Genomic DNA, 16,734 nt, shown 5'->3' with positions numbered 1-16,734 from the left:
TGTAACACCCCACTGTTCACATCTTTTTCTTCTTGCAACATTGGGGATTGAACCTCCGACCTTTGGCACAGCAGGCAAGCACTCTGCTACCTTGCTACAGACCTAGCCATGGTTAAATTTTACTTTGAAACAAATTTTGTATTTGTATTAGTTCTTTGAGAATTTCATAAAGGTGTTTGAGTCCCCACTCCTCCCACACCCACCCTCTTCACCCTCACCTCGCATCCCTACCCCCAGCTTTGAGTTGTCTTCTTGAGTTTCTTGTATTTTTCGATGGAGTCCAGTGTGTATTGTCCTCCTCCTCCTGGGAGCAGGGCCTTCCCCGGAATTCAGACAGCCTACCTGGGGGCTGTGATCATTACAGAAAACTGACTTTTGCTCTCTCAGCAGTAATGTTACAATTTTACAACTATATATTTTTAAAAGGACTTATTTGCATACGAACGGGCATTTTGCCTGCATGTTTATCTGTGCACCACTTGTGTGAAGTGTGCAAGGAGACTGGAAGAGGGCATCGAAGCCCTGGGAGTGGGGGTCACAGATGATCATGAGTTGCCGTGTAGGTTCTGGGATTCGAACCCAGGTCTTCTGGAAAGGCAGCCAGAGCTCTTATTCACGAAACCATCTTTCCAGGATAGTTCATATCAGGCCAAATTTGATTCTGAAGTAGATAAAGACAGGGAATAGTGTAGCAACTTGGGGCCCTGTTTGGGTTATGCACACTCCCCACTGTCTTGCGATAGTGCACTTGGCAGCCTAGTTGCTTTACCTGTGTGTATTATGTATATACAACCTTCCTCAAACAACACACCTAGCAACCTCAGACCCCTGCCTACCTCAGCCCTCACTCAGGCTACAGGTACACCACTCTTTGAATGATAGTTTCAGTTTTTCATCTCTAACAACTATCAAGTTTTTTTTCAAATGTATTCCCAAAGGGGTTGGAAAGATGTTTCTGCTGTTAAGGGCTAAGCTTACAATAATAATAATTTTTTAAAAAAAAAGACAAATATGTTCCCAGTGCATCTGAGTAGAAAGAATAGAAGGACAGATCCAAATGGTTTTCAGGTGTGTGCCCACATAAAGGTAAAACTGTGTCCTTGAGTAAACTTTGAGGGAGAATTCCCTGATTTTCATCTTACACCTGTGTATAATTGGGTGCCTCCACAACTAAAATCAGATGCATTGTGGGAAGTGATATGTGAGAAATAATAATATGACAACTTATTGATCAAAACAAAGAACAACTTTATGCACTTTAGCAACAAAACTCCTTTTCTTGAATACCATAAAAGGATGCCTCAAGCCATAACTGGAGTCTGTGAACAGTTTCTCATTCCTGTGGACCCCTGATCCCTTACCGTGTATCTCCTTCTGGTCTATATTGTTTGCTTTGCTTTATAACCTCTCCTTGCTACTTTTCAAATCTGTGCCAGCCTTTACTTGAAGTAGAAGCCTAAAATCTAGAAAAACCCAACCACTAGGAACAATCCCATTGTTTGAAAGTTGTACTTTACATGTACATAGTCACAAAAAATTACATAATTGATTTGTGTGCTTTCAACATCCGTCTAGTGTTACATCATCCACCTTCATCTGCTAACCTTAAAGTTTTAGGTATCCATGGTGTTTCACGTAGCTCTGATCATCCTCTAGTGGGCATCTGGGCTCCTTGCAGTTTTCTATAATAACGTTTAGGTGCTGCAACTGGCAATTCTATATATGCCTTCTTGGCCTGTGTGACAGACATATCCCAAGGGCAAATAACTAGAGGGGAATTTCTGGGTCATGTAATAGGAGCCTATAATTCTACTAATTGTTGTCAGGTTAGTCTGTAAGGTAGATGTGCAATTTAAATGCCACTGTTTGTGGGTTTATTTACCTTCTTTATTTCCCATCTGCCACTACTGCAAAAGCTGCCCATGCTAGTAGTCTCCTTGTACATTTTTCTTCACTCCCCCTCTTTGGAGACAGGGTGTCACTGTCTAGCTGTAAGTAGCTGTGTAGCTCACTGGTTAGTCTATAGCCTGCTATGTAGACCAAGCTGGTTTCAAATTTACAAAGATCTGTCTGCCTCTGCTTCCTGCTGGGATTGGAGGTTGGTGCCACCGCTGCCCACCCATTTCCTTCCATCATTAAGTCTGCAGTCACCATGCTTTTCTAGCAAATAGAGGCGGCTTAGAACACGCCAACATGCTCTTCTTCTTTCTCAGTCCCCCACATTTCAAGATGGTATTTTGGCTTCAGCTTCTTTCTAATCCTGCTAAGACTCGTCACCATCATCATCGTCTGTGGACAGCAGCAGCACCTGGATACTATTGGTTTAGATTCACTCTGTTTTCTTTTTCTTTCTCTTCTCTTTTCTTTCTTTTCCTTCTCCCTTCTTTTCTTTTTTCCTTCTTTCTCTCTCTTTCTTTCTTTTTTAAAGATTTATTTATTTATTTATTTATTTATTTATTTATTATATAGAAGTACACTGTAGCTGTCTTCAGACACATCAGAAAAAGGCATCAGATCTCATTACAGATGGTTGTGAGCCACCATGTGTTTGCTGGGATTTGAACTCAGGACCTCTGGAAGAGCTCATAACTGCTGAACCATCTCTCCCGCCCCTCTTTCTTTCTTTTTTTGGAGACAGGATCTTATGTAATACACACACACACACACACACACACGCATAGCTACTAACAACAACTAGGCACTTTCTTTCTGGGTGGTTTTAAGGTCTTTCTTTCTCTTTGTTTCTATAGTTTTCTCACCCAAGTGAGCTCAGGATTCTCCAACCTGAGGATTTATGTCTGTGTTTGGGGTTTGGTAGACTCTCAGCATCATTTTTTTTTTTAACAGTGCACTTCTTGTACTTGTTTAGCCTTGCCCCTGAGCTGAGCCTTTTAACTATTCTGTCACCATTCTGCACATGATTTCCCTATTGCTGACATTTCTGAATGGTTTTACTAGTTCTGTCTTCCGGTCACTACCTCTCTCCATGTCTAGTCTGTTTGGTGCATCCTTGTTGCCGCCCCCACCCCACCTCCACCCAGACTCTGTTTCTTGGCGGGGTCTCATATCTCAGGTTGTCCTCCTTGTGTAGCTGATGGGGGCCTTGGACCCCTGGTCCCTTCTCTTTCCACTCCCTGGTGCTGAGCTTACAGGTCCACATTCCTTTGTGCATGCAAGGCAAGCGCTCTAACCGCGCTTCATTACCGACCCTTCTTAAGAGTTGTGTCTATTTTGTGTGTGTATTTTCCCTGCATGTATGTCTGTGCACCATTTGTGTGTCTGGTTCCTGTGGAAGCCGAAAAAAAAAAAAGTGTAGGATCCTCCCCCCCCCCCCCCCCGTTTTTCATTTCTTAATGTTTTGTTCTATCTCTCAACAATTTCTTTCTACTTACTGTGCCCTGTTCTCATTACTTTCTTGCCTTAGTCTTTACTATTTGGAGTGTGCTTACTATGTGGCAGTTTTCATGTCCTGCGGCCCTGGCTCTTGGAGCATCCTTACTTGCTGTGTTCTACCCAGTCTCCTAGGAGGAATTGCCTCACAGAATAATTTTACTCCATCTTGGAGTCACCCTGAGGCTCTCTTAGTCATAGGGTTCTCTTAGTGGGCACATGTAAATGATGGACCAGAAGGGCTTCTTGTTTTGTTTTGTTTTGTTTCTCTAAGACAGGTTTCCTCTGTGTAGCCCTGACTTTCCTGGAACTCACTCTGTAGAGCAGGCTAGCCTTGAACTCAGAGCTCCACCCCACTCTGCCTCCGGAGTGCTGCGTTAAAGACAGGTGCCAATGCCACCAGCCAGTTTTTTGTTTTTATTTTATTTTTCCAGTAGGGATCTTAAGGAAAGCAGCTCTCCTTGGCAAGTGGTGGGGGGGGGGGCGCACATGCAGCGTAGGCTGCTGATTACCGTCAGGACAGGTGCTGAGAGGGGGAGTCTTCTGCCTGGGTATGGCCACAGTAAAGAGCTTATGGCTTAAGTAATGGCTGCAGATAGGGCTGTTTGGTTATCTGACTTTTTCAATTACATTTTTAATTTAATGTTTAACAATTTCATGCATGTATCTAATATGTCCTGATCATATCCACTCCCCATTCCCCACAGCCTCTGCCCCAGCTTGTCCCCATCCCCATCTTTTTTACATAACTCATTGAATTGCATTAGTGTTGCTGGTGTGTGCATGGGTGTGGGGCTCTGCACTGGAGCACGGGCAGCCTACCAGGGGCTCCAAGCCAGAACACAACTGATTCTCCTTCCCCTGCACCTACCAACTGCCAATAGCTCCCCAGCAAGGTGTGGGGCCAGGTGACCCGCAGTGTTCTGAGCAAGCACCTAAATAAACACTTGTATCCATGCCTGGGATGGTGGAGTCTGTAGAAGAAACACATGGATTGCATCACAGCGTTGCATCTTGCACTTCCTGTTTAGAAACAGCAGAAGCTGGGAAATCCTACACAAATCATAGCATTGTGTTGGTTCTTCAGTAGATTTCTCTCTTGTGTTCCTCTCTCCACCTCATCTCCCTATTTCCTTTTTTATCTTTTTCTTTTCTTTTCTGTCTTTCTGTCTGTCTTTGTTTCTTTTTCTTTCTTTCCTTCTTTCTTTCCTTCTTTCTTTTCTTTCTTACTTTCTTTCTTTCTTTCCTTTCTTCTTTCTTTCTTTGTTTCTTTCTTTCTTTGTTTCTTTCTTTCTTTCTTTCTTTCTTTCTTTCTTTCTTTCTTTCTTTCTTTCTTTCTTTCTTTCTCTTTCCTTCCTTCCTTCCTTCTTTCTTTCTGAACCACTGCTGTAAGACTCTTACTTGCATTTGTGTAGTTATGTGGTATTTGGAGGAACCAGGCTTTCATGTGCTTTTGCAAGGCCCCAGCACCCTACAGATGACCCAAAGTCGACTTCCCTCACCCAGGACTCCCAGTGGATTTAAAACCATGCTTGTCCTGTCTGACCACATGGGAACACTATATACATAGGGGGTGGCTGACAACTGGCCATCAAGATCCTTTAGCCAGATCTCTGGCAAGAGCAGGCTGTGCATGTGGAAGTTGGCCAGGGGGGAACAAAAAAAGGATAAAAAGGGCTCGTCCGGGATTTGAACCCGGGACCTCTCGCACCCTAAGCGAGAATCATACCCCTAGACCAACGAGCCACTGACAATTACCTCTGGCCAGATGTGTCCTCTCTACCACATCATCATCATTAACAGCAGCAGTTGCGGTTCCTAGGAACAGCTTTTCTGCTTCTCCTCTAGGCTGGCTCCCAGCCCAGGCAGGCAATGCTCCAGCAGGCCTTGCTCCTGGGCTCTGTCCTGCCCTCCTCAGCCACACAGTCACTCCTCTGCCTAGGACTTCACACAGGGCTCATGCTTCCCAACGCACTGTCAAGGGAGGGCCAGCCATGCAGGCCTCAGCAGATTCTTCTCTCTCTTAGGAGTTGTCGCTGACAATTCCGAGGAGCTGCGTTTCTTTCTTTCTTTCTGGAAGTTAGTGGTCTGTTAATACATTTCAAATGTTTCAAGTGGCAGGCACAAGGATACCAGGTCAGACACAGAGGTGGACAATGAATGGCTATTAATATAGAACAAGACAGCCCAAGATAATTGGTTCCAGATCTGCAACATTCCAATATCCCACAATTATTAAACTCTTCAGTCCAACGTCCTTGCAGCTGAGCTGCTTTGGCAGCTAACACAATTACGAAATTCTAATCAGTCTGTCAGTCCCACAGAACCTTTGACATAGGCATAGTTTGTTTCTGAGAACTTCCATTCCCTAGAGAATGATCTACCCCCAGCCTAAGGGTGGTGTCCGTGGGGGCCTGACAGGTGGGAAAGATCCCCAGGGAGGTGAGATCATGGCTCAGATGCGAGGGCTCGGTAAGAGAAGCAGTGGTCTCAGCAAGCCTGATTCACACCTGGTATACATGGGACCCTTGCTTGCTTTTGGCAGGGACTCCTGTGAGCAGGGAGCTCTGTGGGAGCAGAGATCCGTTTTAGCAATCTTCGAGTCTAACCCTGGGTCTGGCCTTTGGCAAGTCTGATGGCTGCCTTCGGCAAGTCTGACGGTGCCGGTGGCTCCCAGCAGATCTGTATGCCTAATGTGCTTGAGCACGTGACAGGACCAGCCTTACTGAATTCTCCATGTTCACTGTGCCTGCAGCTGCCACTTAGCAGAGGTCTATGGGAGGAATAAATGAATAAATCAAAGTCCCAGGCATGTGCACACACAAAAGAAATTACAAGTGGAACCAGATGTCCAGCGAAGTCCAGAGTAGAACCCCGCCCTGTGAAGTCATATCTTTGAAGAATGAGCACTGGTCTCACTTCTGTGAGTGGACTAGCCAGCTTTCCTTTGCTCCCAGGTTGTAAAGTTTTCTTATTGCCACTCAGAAGTTTCTATACATAGGGCACTCTGCTCACTAGTCACTGTGGGGAGCGGAGGGGGGAGGGGAGGGGGAGGGCTCGTTTATTCTCCAGTGTTTCAACTGGCTTATAAATAAAACTCTACTAACATGTCATCCCATGACCTCAGCGCACATGCTTGAAATGGTTCTCCTTGGTGGGTGGGGGGGGAGTGTCTTTGCTGAAGATGTTTCTGATCTGAAACCCCACCTAGGTCTCAGGCGGAGCTTTTGGGTGGGGAGGGCTCTGAATCTCGGGCAGGCTTGTTCTCTGTGGCCCACTGAACGCTGGCTGTCTCATCTTTGCAGTTTCCCATGCTTTCAAATGCTTCCTGCACGGGAGGAAGGGCAGGAGTGGGGAGAGAGCATCCTGGTGGAATCTACCAGCACCTGCCTTCAGTTTAGTGCCAGACTAAAATGGCTGCGCCCTGGATCCATGCTGTTAGGTTCCAGGCCCGTCATTGTTCACAGAGTTTCTACATCAAAAAAGCTACAGACAGAATTTTCTAGAGAGGCTCTACCTCTGGCTGTGCCTCTGGCTGTGCCTCTGGCTGTGCCTCGTACCTCTGGCTGTACCTCTGGAGTGCCCTCATTTTCTCTCAAGGGTGAGGATGGCTTTCAGACGGGCAAATCCTTGGGCACTGTCTTAGTCAGGGTTTCTATTCCTGCACAAACATCATGACCAAGAAGCAATTGGGGAGGAAAGGGTTTATTGAGCTTACACTTCCACGTTGCAGTTCATCACTAAAGGAAGTCAGGACTGGAAGTCAAGCAGGCCTGGAAGCAGGAGCTGATGCAGAGGCCATGGAGGGATGTTTCTTACTGGCTTGCTTCCCCTGGCTTTCTCAGCTTGCTTTCTTATAGAACCCAAGACTACCAGCCCAGGGGTGGTACCACCCACAAGGGGCCCTCCCCACTTGATCACTAATTGAGAAAATGCCCCACAACTGGATCTCATGGAGGCACTTCCCCAACTGAAGCTCCTTTCTCTATGATAACTCCAACCTGTGTCAAGTTGACACACAAAACTAGCCAGTACAGGCACCCCCCCCCAACCCCTCATAGCCAGTAAAGTATGTCAGACCGTTCTGATTCCGATCACGTGTCTGAAGAATCTTGTGGGTCCATACCCAGCAGAATTGTCACAATACACGTCAAGATAGATCATTGTCACCTGTGTATCAAAAGTGGGCTGGTGAGATGGCCCAGTGTGTGAGGGTGACTGTTGCCAAGGTTGATGGACCCAGATGGTGGAAGGACAGAATCACCTCCCACAAGTTGTCCTCTGACCTCCACATGTGTTCCAGGACACACGCTAATCCTAGTTGTCTTTGAAAGGGTTAACTAAGTAGTTAGAGCCTGTATATTCGGTTTTTAAAAGATTTTATTGGCTGGGCAGTGGTGGCACATGCCTTTAATCCCAGCACTTGGGAGGCAGAAGCAGGCATATTTCTGAGTTCGAGGCCAGCCTGGTCTACAGAGTGAGTTCCAGGACAGCCAAGAGCTACACAGAGAAACCCTGTCTTGAAAAACAAAATAAAACAAACAAAAAACCCAAAAGATCTTCAGTCCCTCCCAAGTTTAGTGTCCCCAAATCAAAGCCACACACCTTCCAACTGCCCCTTCAACACTCTAACCGCCCTAGTACTTCTTTATTCACCCTAAGCACTCGAGGTCGAACCTAAGCCCTTCCCTCGGGCTAAGCAAGGGCTCTACCACAGTGATACATCTACAGTTCTTTTTAATATGATGTGTATACTGTAGCTGTCTTCAGACACACCATTTCAGGTGGTTGTGAGCCACCATGTGACTGCTGGGAATTGAACTCAGGACCTCTAGAAGAGCAGTCAGTGCTCTTAACTGCTGAGCCATCTCTCCAGCCCAGAGCCTGTATATTCTTTTGGTAATTTTTGAATTTTATAAATACTGACCAGAGAAGAAGAATGATTAGGATAAGGAGAATGCATCTCAAACCTCCAGATACCAGACTTTCCCTGGACCAGCAGAGCCTCATGGATTTCCAGAATTCTGCCTCATCCAGGGATTCTGGCTTATGTACTGTGAGTCCATCTTGGGAGTCAGTGATACCGTGATGACTTCTCGTGCCTGCTCTTGAGGACATTGTTTACTGTGTCCCACCAATGTCTTGCCTGTGAAGTCCCCCAGAGAGGCAGTCTTACCTGTCATGACCCTGAGAATGGGTAGTTAGCCTTGCTTTACATTAACTCTTGCATAGACCCTTCACTATGTGAAGGAGTAATTTCCGGGATGTTTGAAGCTAACTGTGTGGCCCCGGGTGCCCGGTTGCCGAGTCACAGGGCGATCATATTTCACTTTCAGACTTTTAACCCTGCTGCTGCTTTTCTTCTGCCTCTGCTGTTGATTCATGGATTCCTCGGAGTCCACTGTAATCTATTTAGGAGTAAGAGTCTGTGAACCCTTGATGAGAATAGAAGAAAAATCCCTGAAATGGTTAAGAAAACATCCCCCTATCCTAGGATGCAGAACGTTTATAATGTACAGCTAAATCTGTTGTTCACAAATGGGAGGAGGGGGTGCTTTTCTTTAGGGAGGAGGCCATGAAGACCAGAGAAACTGAGAAAACTCAAACTGTCAGGGAGAATATATTTAGAAATAGAAATGCAGGCAGCGTCTTGAGAAAGGAAAAGTAGGGGTTCAGCAGTTTAGAGTTTGCTGCTCTGGTAGAGGACCAGGCCATTCCTAGCACCAATGTCAGGCAGCGCACAGCCAGCTAGCTCTCTGTGGCTCCAGCTGCAGGGGAATCTGACACACTCTTCAGGCTTCTGCTCAGACCCACACACGCATGTGCACACTCAGACACATATACATAGGTACAATTTTTTTTTTTTTTTTTTGGTCTTTTGGATTTGATTTTTTTTTTTTTTTTTTTTTTTTTTTTGAGACAGGGTTTCTGTGTATAGCCCTGGCTGTCCTGGAACTTACTCTGTAGACCAGGCTGGCCTCGAACTCAGAAATTCGCCTGCCTCTGCCTCTCAGAGTGCTGGGATAACAGGCGTGGGCCACCACCGCCCGGCCCAATTTTTTTTTTTAAAGAAAGGAAAAGCATTCCCAAGAATGAGAGTGGGCTAGTGAGCCCGGGAAGAAGCCAAAGACAGCGCCTCCAATTTAGCGTCATGGTTCCTCCTTCCTCCTTTGCCTCATGCCCTAGTTTCAGAATCTCCCATCTGCCCCCTACCGCATGGCTTCAAGATGTCTGGAGAGGTGCACCTGGTGTTGGCGAGAATGTGTGCTTTGGTGATACTCTTTGGCTTAAACCTCACTGGATCATCTGTCACATCTTAACTGGGTCTAGGTTCCTTCCAATTCAGGTCCATTCCTTTGTCCCAATCCCTCTGACATGGGAGGGGACTGTCTGAGCACGTGTCTGGGTATCCGTGAGGCTAAAGAGGCATCTGCCACTTAGCCTTACATTAGGAGTAGGAGAGCCCCGGTGTCTTGAGTCCAGGACAGTCAGAAACCATGTGAAACTCTGAGGCTAATTTGCACAGTGCTTGACACGTGGCCTTTGGCTCTGTCCTCAGGCCCTGCCCAGGTGGTTTCTGGACCCTCTGCAGGATCCTGCCTGTGGGTGAACATTTGTGTTGGGTAGTGTGTGTGTGTGTGTGTGTGTGTGTGTGTGTGTGTGCGTGCGTGCACATGGGAATGTCAGTCTTTTCAAAATGGCTGACTAGTCTCTGTCCACTGCTTTTGACTTAGGATTTAAGAGACTGCAACAAATATCCTGGCTAGGCTAAGTTTTGGCTTTGGCTTTGTTTTTTTAATTTAATTTAATTTTATCTATCTATCTGTTTATTTATTTATTTATTTTGATTTTTTTTTTTTGAGACAGGGTTTCTCTGTATAGCCCTGGCTGTCCTGGAACTCACTCTGTAGACCAGGCTGGCCTCAAACTCAGAAATTTGCCTGCCTCTGCCTCCCAAGTGCTGGGATTAAAGGTGTGCACCACCACCGCCTGGACTGCTTTGTTTTTTTTAAATGATTGATTTATTTTTATTTTATGTGCACTGGTGTTTTGCCTGTATTATTTCTGTGTGAGGGTGTTAGATCCCCTGGAGCTGGAGTTACAGACAGCTGTGAGCTGCCACGTGGGTCCTGGACATTGAACCCGGATCCTCTGGAAGAGCAGACGGTGCTTAAGAGCACTCCTGAGCCATCTCTTCTTTCTTTGGTTTTTTTGTTTTTTGTTTTGTTTTGTTTTTTTTGTTGTTGTTGTTTAAAGAGTTTTTAAAAATGTATTTTTGTTATTTTAATTGTATTTAGGGCTGTGGTGTGTGTGTGTGTTGTGTGCACACACACATGAGAGTACAAGTATCTGCAGAGGCCAAAAGAGGGCATTGGATCTCCTGAAGATGGAGTTAAGTACTTTTAACCAGTGAGCCATCTCTCCAGCTCTGGATTAAGACACACACACACACACACACACACACACAGAGAGAGAGAGAGAGAGAGAGACAGAGAGAGAGAGAGACAGAGACAGAGAGAGACAGAGACAGAGACAGATCATGCCTGTGAGATCCAACTCACACAGCGTGCTTACTGGACGGGACACACACTTCCACTTTTAGACTTTTCTGAGTATAGAAGAAGGAAAAGGTGGCTGAGGAGATGGCCCGGGGGGGGGGGGGGTATGGCTGCTGCACAAGCATGAGGACCTGAATTCAGCATCCCAGGACCCACCCTCCTCCCACAATCCCCATGCCCACCATCCCTTTTTAGTTTTCAGTAACCCACTGAGTCCTGTTACTACTGCCTGCTGGGTGCTGATTATCTTATTGGCTTGATCTTGTGCAGGTAACCATGGCAGCTGTGAGCTCATGGCCAGGTCACAGCCAGGTCATGGCCAGAAGATGCATTTCACACACTCCCCTGATCCTCTGACTTCTGCATTCCTTCTGTTCTCTCTCCCTGAGCTTTGCCTTGAGTGTATGTGTGTGTGTGAGTGTGTATGAGTGTATGAGTGTGTGTGTGAGTGTGTGTGAGTGTATGAGTGTGTGTGTGAGTGTGTGTGGGTGTATGAGTGTGTGTGAGTGTATGAGTGTGTGTGTGAGTGTGTGTGTGGGTGTATGAGTGTGTGTGTGTGTGAGTGTGAGTGTATGAGTGTGTGTGAGTGTGAGTGTATGAGTGTGTGTGTGTGTGAGTGTATGAGTGTGTGTGAGTGTGAGTGTGTGTGAGTGTGTGTGAGAGAGCTGATAGAGAATCTTCCTTTAGAGTTGAACACTTAACGGTCCCTTGTTCTCAGCCATTTGACCAGCTGAGCCTCCTCACTAACTGCTGCCCACTGCAGAAAGAGGCTTCTCAGGCTAAGGCTGAGAGAGGCACTAATCTGTGTGTATAAGTATAAATATTTAAAAGGCAGTTTGACAGCATGCACAATTTAATCAAACAATAGTAATTTTGGCTAGGGCCCATGGCCTCCCCAAGCTATGGGCTTTTAAAAAACAATCTTGTAAAAAGATTTACAAAACATAGGCCCCTCCTGTGGACCAGGCCTAAAATCCATGCAGGAAGTTAGCCCTATAACCTCCATGCTTTTAGGGATCACTACTGGATAACATTGACTTTTCTCTGCCCCACCCCCACCCCCCACCTGTCTGGCACCTACTGGCACTATAAGAGTTAGCCTGCAGAAACGTGTTCAGGTGAGGTCCAGCTTGATTTCTCTTATGACACAGTGTTCAGGACTAAGGTTTCACCATCTAGTAATGATGGGCAATCAGGAGCAATGGCGATAGCTTTCATTGCTTCTGGGAGCCCTGGGCCCCCTCTGACTGGTAACTTGTATGGAGATATCTCATGGCCCGTACTGAGGTGTTCACTTAATAACCCCTAGAGTATGGGAGAAGCATTGTTCACTGTGCAGGGTATCTGTGTTCTAACACCTTCTTAAAAAACAAAGTATTTTTAAACTTTCTTTTAAAAATTATGTGTATGAGTGTTTTGCTCGTGTGTATGTATGCATACCGTGTGCATGTATGTTTGGTGCCTGCGGAGGCCAGAGCAGTTCTCTGGATCTCCTTCGAACTAGAGTTAGTCAGTTGGAAGCTACCATGTGGGAGCTGGGAGTCACACTTGGGTCCTGTGTAAGAGTAGTGGGTGTCCTTAATCACGGAGCCATCTTTCTGGCCCTCATATTTTAGTTTGCTGTGATGGTTTGGATGAGAAATGGCCCCCATAGACATCTGTGTATGAGCACCTGGTCCACTGTTGATGACTGGGGAGGTCATGGGACTTTTAGGATGTAGGACGCTGCGTGTCACTCCGGGGCAGGCTTTAAGAGCTTCTAGCCGTACCCAAGTCCACTCCTCTCTGCTTTCTGTTTGAGGCTGGGTGTGGTGATGCGGATAAGAGACTAATTCTTGAAGTCCTTACCTATAAGTGAAGCCGTGCTATTCAGAAGTTTCATTCTCTTCGGTTCTAATGTAAAAGAAGCCTAATCTAAGAAGCAGCCTAACCCGACTGGCTACAGGTCTACCTAAGACCTCACTGCAGAGGCCCAGCACTCTGCAGTAGTGGCTCAGGTATGTCATACCCCAGGACCTAAGGCAGGGTGCAGTTGCTTCTGTACTGCCCCACAGTGGTGATTTAAATGCTCCCAACGGAGCTCCCCACCCATCCTCTTCCCAGCTCTCTGGATAGGGGCCCTCAGATGAGCGTCTTTCACAAAGGGCCAGGAGAGGTGCAGAGGAGTCTGAAGCCAAAGGCAGAGGTGGGGATGAGACATGGCAGCATCTCCAGAGAATATAGGTCAGTGTCTTCCAGGCCACAGAAACCGATACTGACCCCAAAGCACCCAGCCTTGCTATCCTGGCTTCTGACCTCAATCTCTTATCCTCTGAAGAACACAATCAGCTTTGGGCTCATGAAAGGGTTAGGTGAGAACTAAGAGATCTCTAATCCCGGACTTTGTCTTTGGGAGGCTTAGGACAGTTCAGCGTCTCAACTGTATCTTTAAAGGAGGGCGCCGTGGGGAGGGGTGACAGCAGAACAGTCCATAAGAGGGACAGGAGGTGGTGGTGAGGGCATCCCAAGTGCAAGATGTCGGGAGAGGACGAGTTTTACCTGTTTCAGAATATCTCCTCGGTGGGGCCCTGGGATGGGCCTCAATACCACATTGCTCCCGCATGGGCCTTCCACCTCCAGGCAGCCTTCATGGGATTTGTCTTCTTTGTAGGGACTCCACTCAATGCCACAGTGCTGGTGGCCACCCTGATTTACAAAAAGCTGCGGCAGCCCCTCAACTACATTCTGGTCAATGTATCTCTCGGGGGCTTCCTCTTCTGCATCTTCTCTGTCTTCACAGTCTTCATCGCCAGCTGTCACGGATACTTCCTCTTTGGTCGCCACGTTTGTGCTCTGGAGGCCTTCTTGGGCTCTGTAGCAGGTACTGAAGGCAACCGGGGCTGGAGAGAGGGCCCTTAATGACCTACCCTGAGCAATTCGGCCTTTAACAATGGGCTATGTGAGCATTCCACTCCATTCCAACTCTCTGGACTTGCTCAATTACACCTATATTCCACCCCAGGCTCAGGGAGTCTGTCTACCTCGCTCTTTTCACACTTGCCACAGGTCTAGTGACAGGATGGTCATTGGCTTTCCTGGCTTTTGAGCGCTACATTGTCATCTGTAAACCCTTTGGCAACATTCGCTTCAACTCCAAGCATGCCCTGATGGTGGTCCTGAGTACCTGGACCATCGGTATCGGGGTGTCCATCCCACCCTTCTTTGGCTGGAGCAGGTGAGAGCGTAGGGCAGGGCTCTGGTGTGGGACGAGGCTGGGTATGACCTTTTATTCTTTGACCTGAGTCGGCAGAGTAAGGAAGAGGGGCGGCTGGAAACACCAATGCTCACTCCGCCGTTGTAATTACTGTAGTCTCTCCTGGCATTCTTCCAACTGGAGAAGCCAATCCAGAAGCTAACCCCACTCTTCGAGTTCGCAGGGCGAGCCCGGAACGAACCCTTAGTTCTTTTCAGGTTCATCCCTGAGGGCCTGCAGTGCTCCTGCGGCCCGGACTGGTACACCGTGGGCACCAAGTATCAAAGCGAGTACTACACCTGGTTCCTCTTCATCTTCTGCTTCATCATCCCTCTTTCCCTCATCTGCTTCTCCTACTCCCAATTGCTGAGGACTCTCAGAGCTGTGAGTGGTTTTTGAGAGGGGAAGGTAGGAGTAACTCAGGAGGCCCCGGGAGAGCCAGTACATGTCCGCCTCAGGACTATCCATGGTCAGATAGGAGTATTGGGAAAGGGGGAATGAAAATTCGGAGTTACAACTCATTGGTAGAGCACTTACCTAGTAGGTGTGAGTACTGGCTTCCATCCCCTGCACAAGAGGCAGTGGGTGAAGGAGTAAAAGATCAGAGAGAGGAGGGGGCGAGGATGGGATCTTTTCTGGTGTCAGAGCTGAGGACCCCCTCCATGATGCCTCCCTCAAGGGAGAGAGGGATGGGACCCTATGCTCAATTCCAGGTGGCGGCTCAGCAGCAGGAGTCAGCGACGACGCAAAAGGCCGAACGGGAGGTGAGCCATATGGTGGTGGTGATGGTGGGATCCTTCTGTCTCTGCTACGTGCCCTACGCCGCCCTGGCCATGTACATGGTCAACAATCGGAACCACGGGCTGGACTTACGGCTTGTCACCATCCCTGCCTTCTTCTCCAAGAGCTCATGTGTCTACAACCCCATCATCTACTGCTTCATGAATAAGCAGGTAATGCGGTCTATCTACATTCCCACGAGGCTCTGGTTCTTTCCGTTGATGACTTTGTGACTCAGCACCCTGGCGTCCACACTGGGCTTATAGATGAGGAAAGCCATGGGGTTGGCCAAGCAGGCCAGGATGCTCTTGGTAGGCACATGGACACAGAGTGTGGTTCCTAAAATACTGGAACATGGGGAGGCTAAACCTTGAACCAGAAAGATCAAATTTTTCAAAGAGTGGGACCGGATGGTAGAAATGGAACACAGGGCCTTTCACATGCTAGGCAAATACCCTTATCACTGAATTATACATTATCCCTACTCGGTCTTGGCGAAAGAACAGCATCAGCAGTCCCATGAGGGTTAAAGACAGGGTCACTGGGAACTCCTAGGGAAACCAGGCTGTCTTTGAACTCGAGAGATGATCCTACCTCTTCCCTCCCTCCCCTGAGTGCTTGTTAAAAGTTAAGTGTACCACCATGTAAGTGCAGCCTTCTGCAAACTCTTAATCCATCCCTTTAAAGTCTAGCCCATAGGAACAAGTAGTTAAGGGTGGAGTTTAGTAGTCTTCAGGATAAGGGTGATATACACTTTTCTTTCCAGTTCCGGGCTTGCATCCTGGAGATGGTGTGCAGGAAGCCCATGGTAGACGAATCTGACCTGTCTGGCTCTCAGAAAACAGAAGTTTCTACTGCTTCTTCTAGCAAAGTCGGCCCTCACTGAGGACACTCAGTTGGCCGCTGGCAGCAAACACAATGCCACATTTAAGTATCTACATCTCCATTAGACTCCTAGCCATTAACAATGCAGGGAAAGGATGGGGCAGCACTCTTGTGGGTCAGTTTCCTCTTCCTGTTACTCTCTGCCAGTTGCAGGGCCAAATGGACCAATTCAACAGCCACAGTTCGTTTCTAAGAGGTGCCTTCACCTCTGGAGTCCTGTGAAAGGGCTATTTCTGGTGTATGGTTAACACTATCCTTTTTGGTCATTTTTTCCCTCCCTGCTGGGGATCTGAGATATATCCTGCTAGAATAAGCTTGGCACAGGGGCGGTGCCAAGAAAAGGCAGCAGACACAGAGCACCTGCAGTGAACTGAAGAGCTTTTCCTCTGCGGCCCCTCCCAGTGGCTGCAGTCTGGGCTCTGGCTGCCACGGCCAGAACCACCCCACCTCACTCATCTGACAGTTATTCTAGGTGTTCTCCCCCTCCTTTGGCTAAATGTTTCCATTTAAAGCTATACGTTGATTAAAGTTAGAGTTTTAATCTCTTGATGTCCTCAAACTGAATTTGCATGTGTTTCAGTGGCATTTATAAATCAAACCCAAGTGCTAAAAACATTTTACCTTACACTCTCCCTACATCCGCTGCTCCTGCAAAATGAGCCCCTTGAAACGAAGACCAAGATAAGTGTGTGTTGAATTATCCACAAGGAATGCTGGGTGTTGTCAGGCACTGGAAGGTAGGAAGGCCGTAGCTGTGAGAAGGAGCCAGAAATGCCAGGAGTAGAAGGACTCTCTGTGAGGGAGAATGGAATTAATAAAGACCACACAGATGGCTGTCCATCTTCGTAACCTGAGGGGTAAAGACTGGGAGACATAATTCTTAAGAGG

The 16,734-nt window shown here is 47.4% G+C and overlaps 1 protein-coding gene and 1 non-coding gene across 2 annotated transcripts; one reads left to right on the top strand and one right to left on the bottom strand.

Moving 5' to 3' along the window:
- Positions 1–5,064: 5,064 nt before the first annotated feature.
- Trnap-agg (transfer RNA proline (anticodon AGG)) lies at positions 5,065–5,136 on the bottom strand. Its single transcript has one exon. It is a non-coding gene; the product is annotated as a tRNA-Pro (tRNA).
- An 8,327-nt stretch (positions 5,137–13,463) lies between these two features.
- Positions 13,464–15,847, top strand: Opn1sw (opsin 1, short wave sensitive). The gene is made up of 5 exons (XM_052172456.1): positions 13,464–13,809; positions 13,995–14,163; positions 14,400–14,565; positions 14,895–15,134; positions 15,728–15,847. The coding sequence occupies exons 1-5, from the start codon at positions 13,464–13,466 to the stop codon at positions 15,845–15,847; spliced, it is 1,041 nt and encodes a 346-aa protein (XP_052028416.1).
- Positions 15,848–16,734: the final 887 nt, after the last annotated feature.

The sequence above is a fragment of the Apodemus sylvaticus genome, chromosome 2, assembly GCF_947179515.1.
Source record: "Apodemus sylvaticus chromosome 2, mApoSyl1.1, whole genome shotgun sequence".
Lineage (NCBI taxonomy): Eukaryota > Metazoa > Chordata > Mammalia > Rodentia > Muridae > Apodemus > Apodemus sylvaticus.
Note: the sequence above shows the minus strand (reverse complement) of the source record. Positions and strands in the feature narration are given on the sequence as shown.

Bases quoted from the DNA above. Each gene is read 5' to 3' on its own strand.
- Opn1sw (XM_052172456.1), top strand. From the start codon at position 13,464: ATGTCGGGAGAGGACGAGTTTTACCTGTTTCAGAATATCTCCTCGGTG. The intron at 13,810-13,994 runs GTACTGAAGGCA...CACTTGCCACAG, and splicing joins CTTCTTGGGCTCTGTAGCAG to GTCTAGTGACAGGATGGTCA. The intron at 14,164-14,399 runs GTGAGAGCGTAG...AGTTCTTTTCAG, and splicing joins CCCTTCTTTGGCTGGAGCAG to GTTCATCCCTGAGGGCCTGC.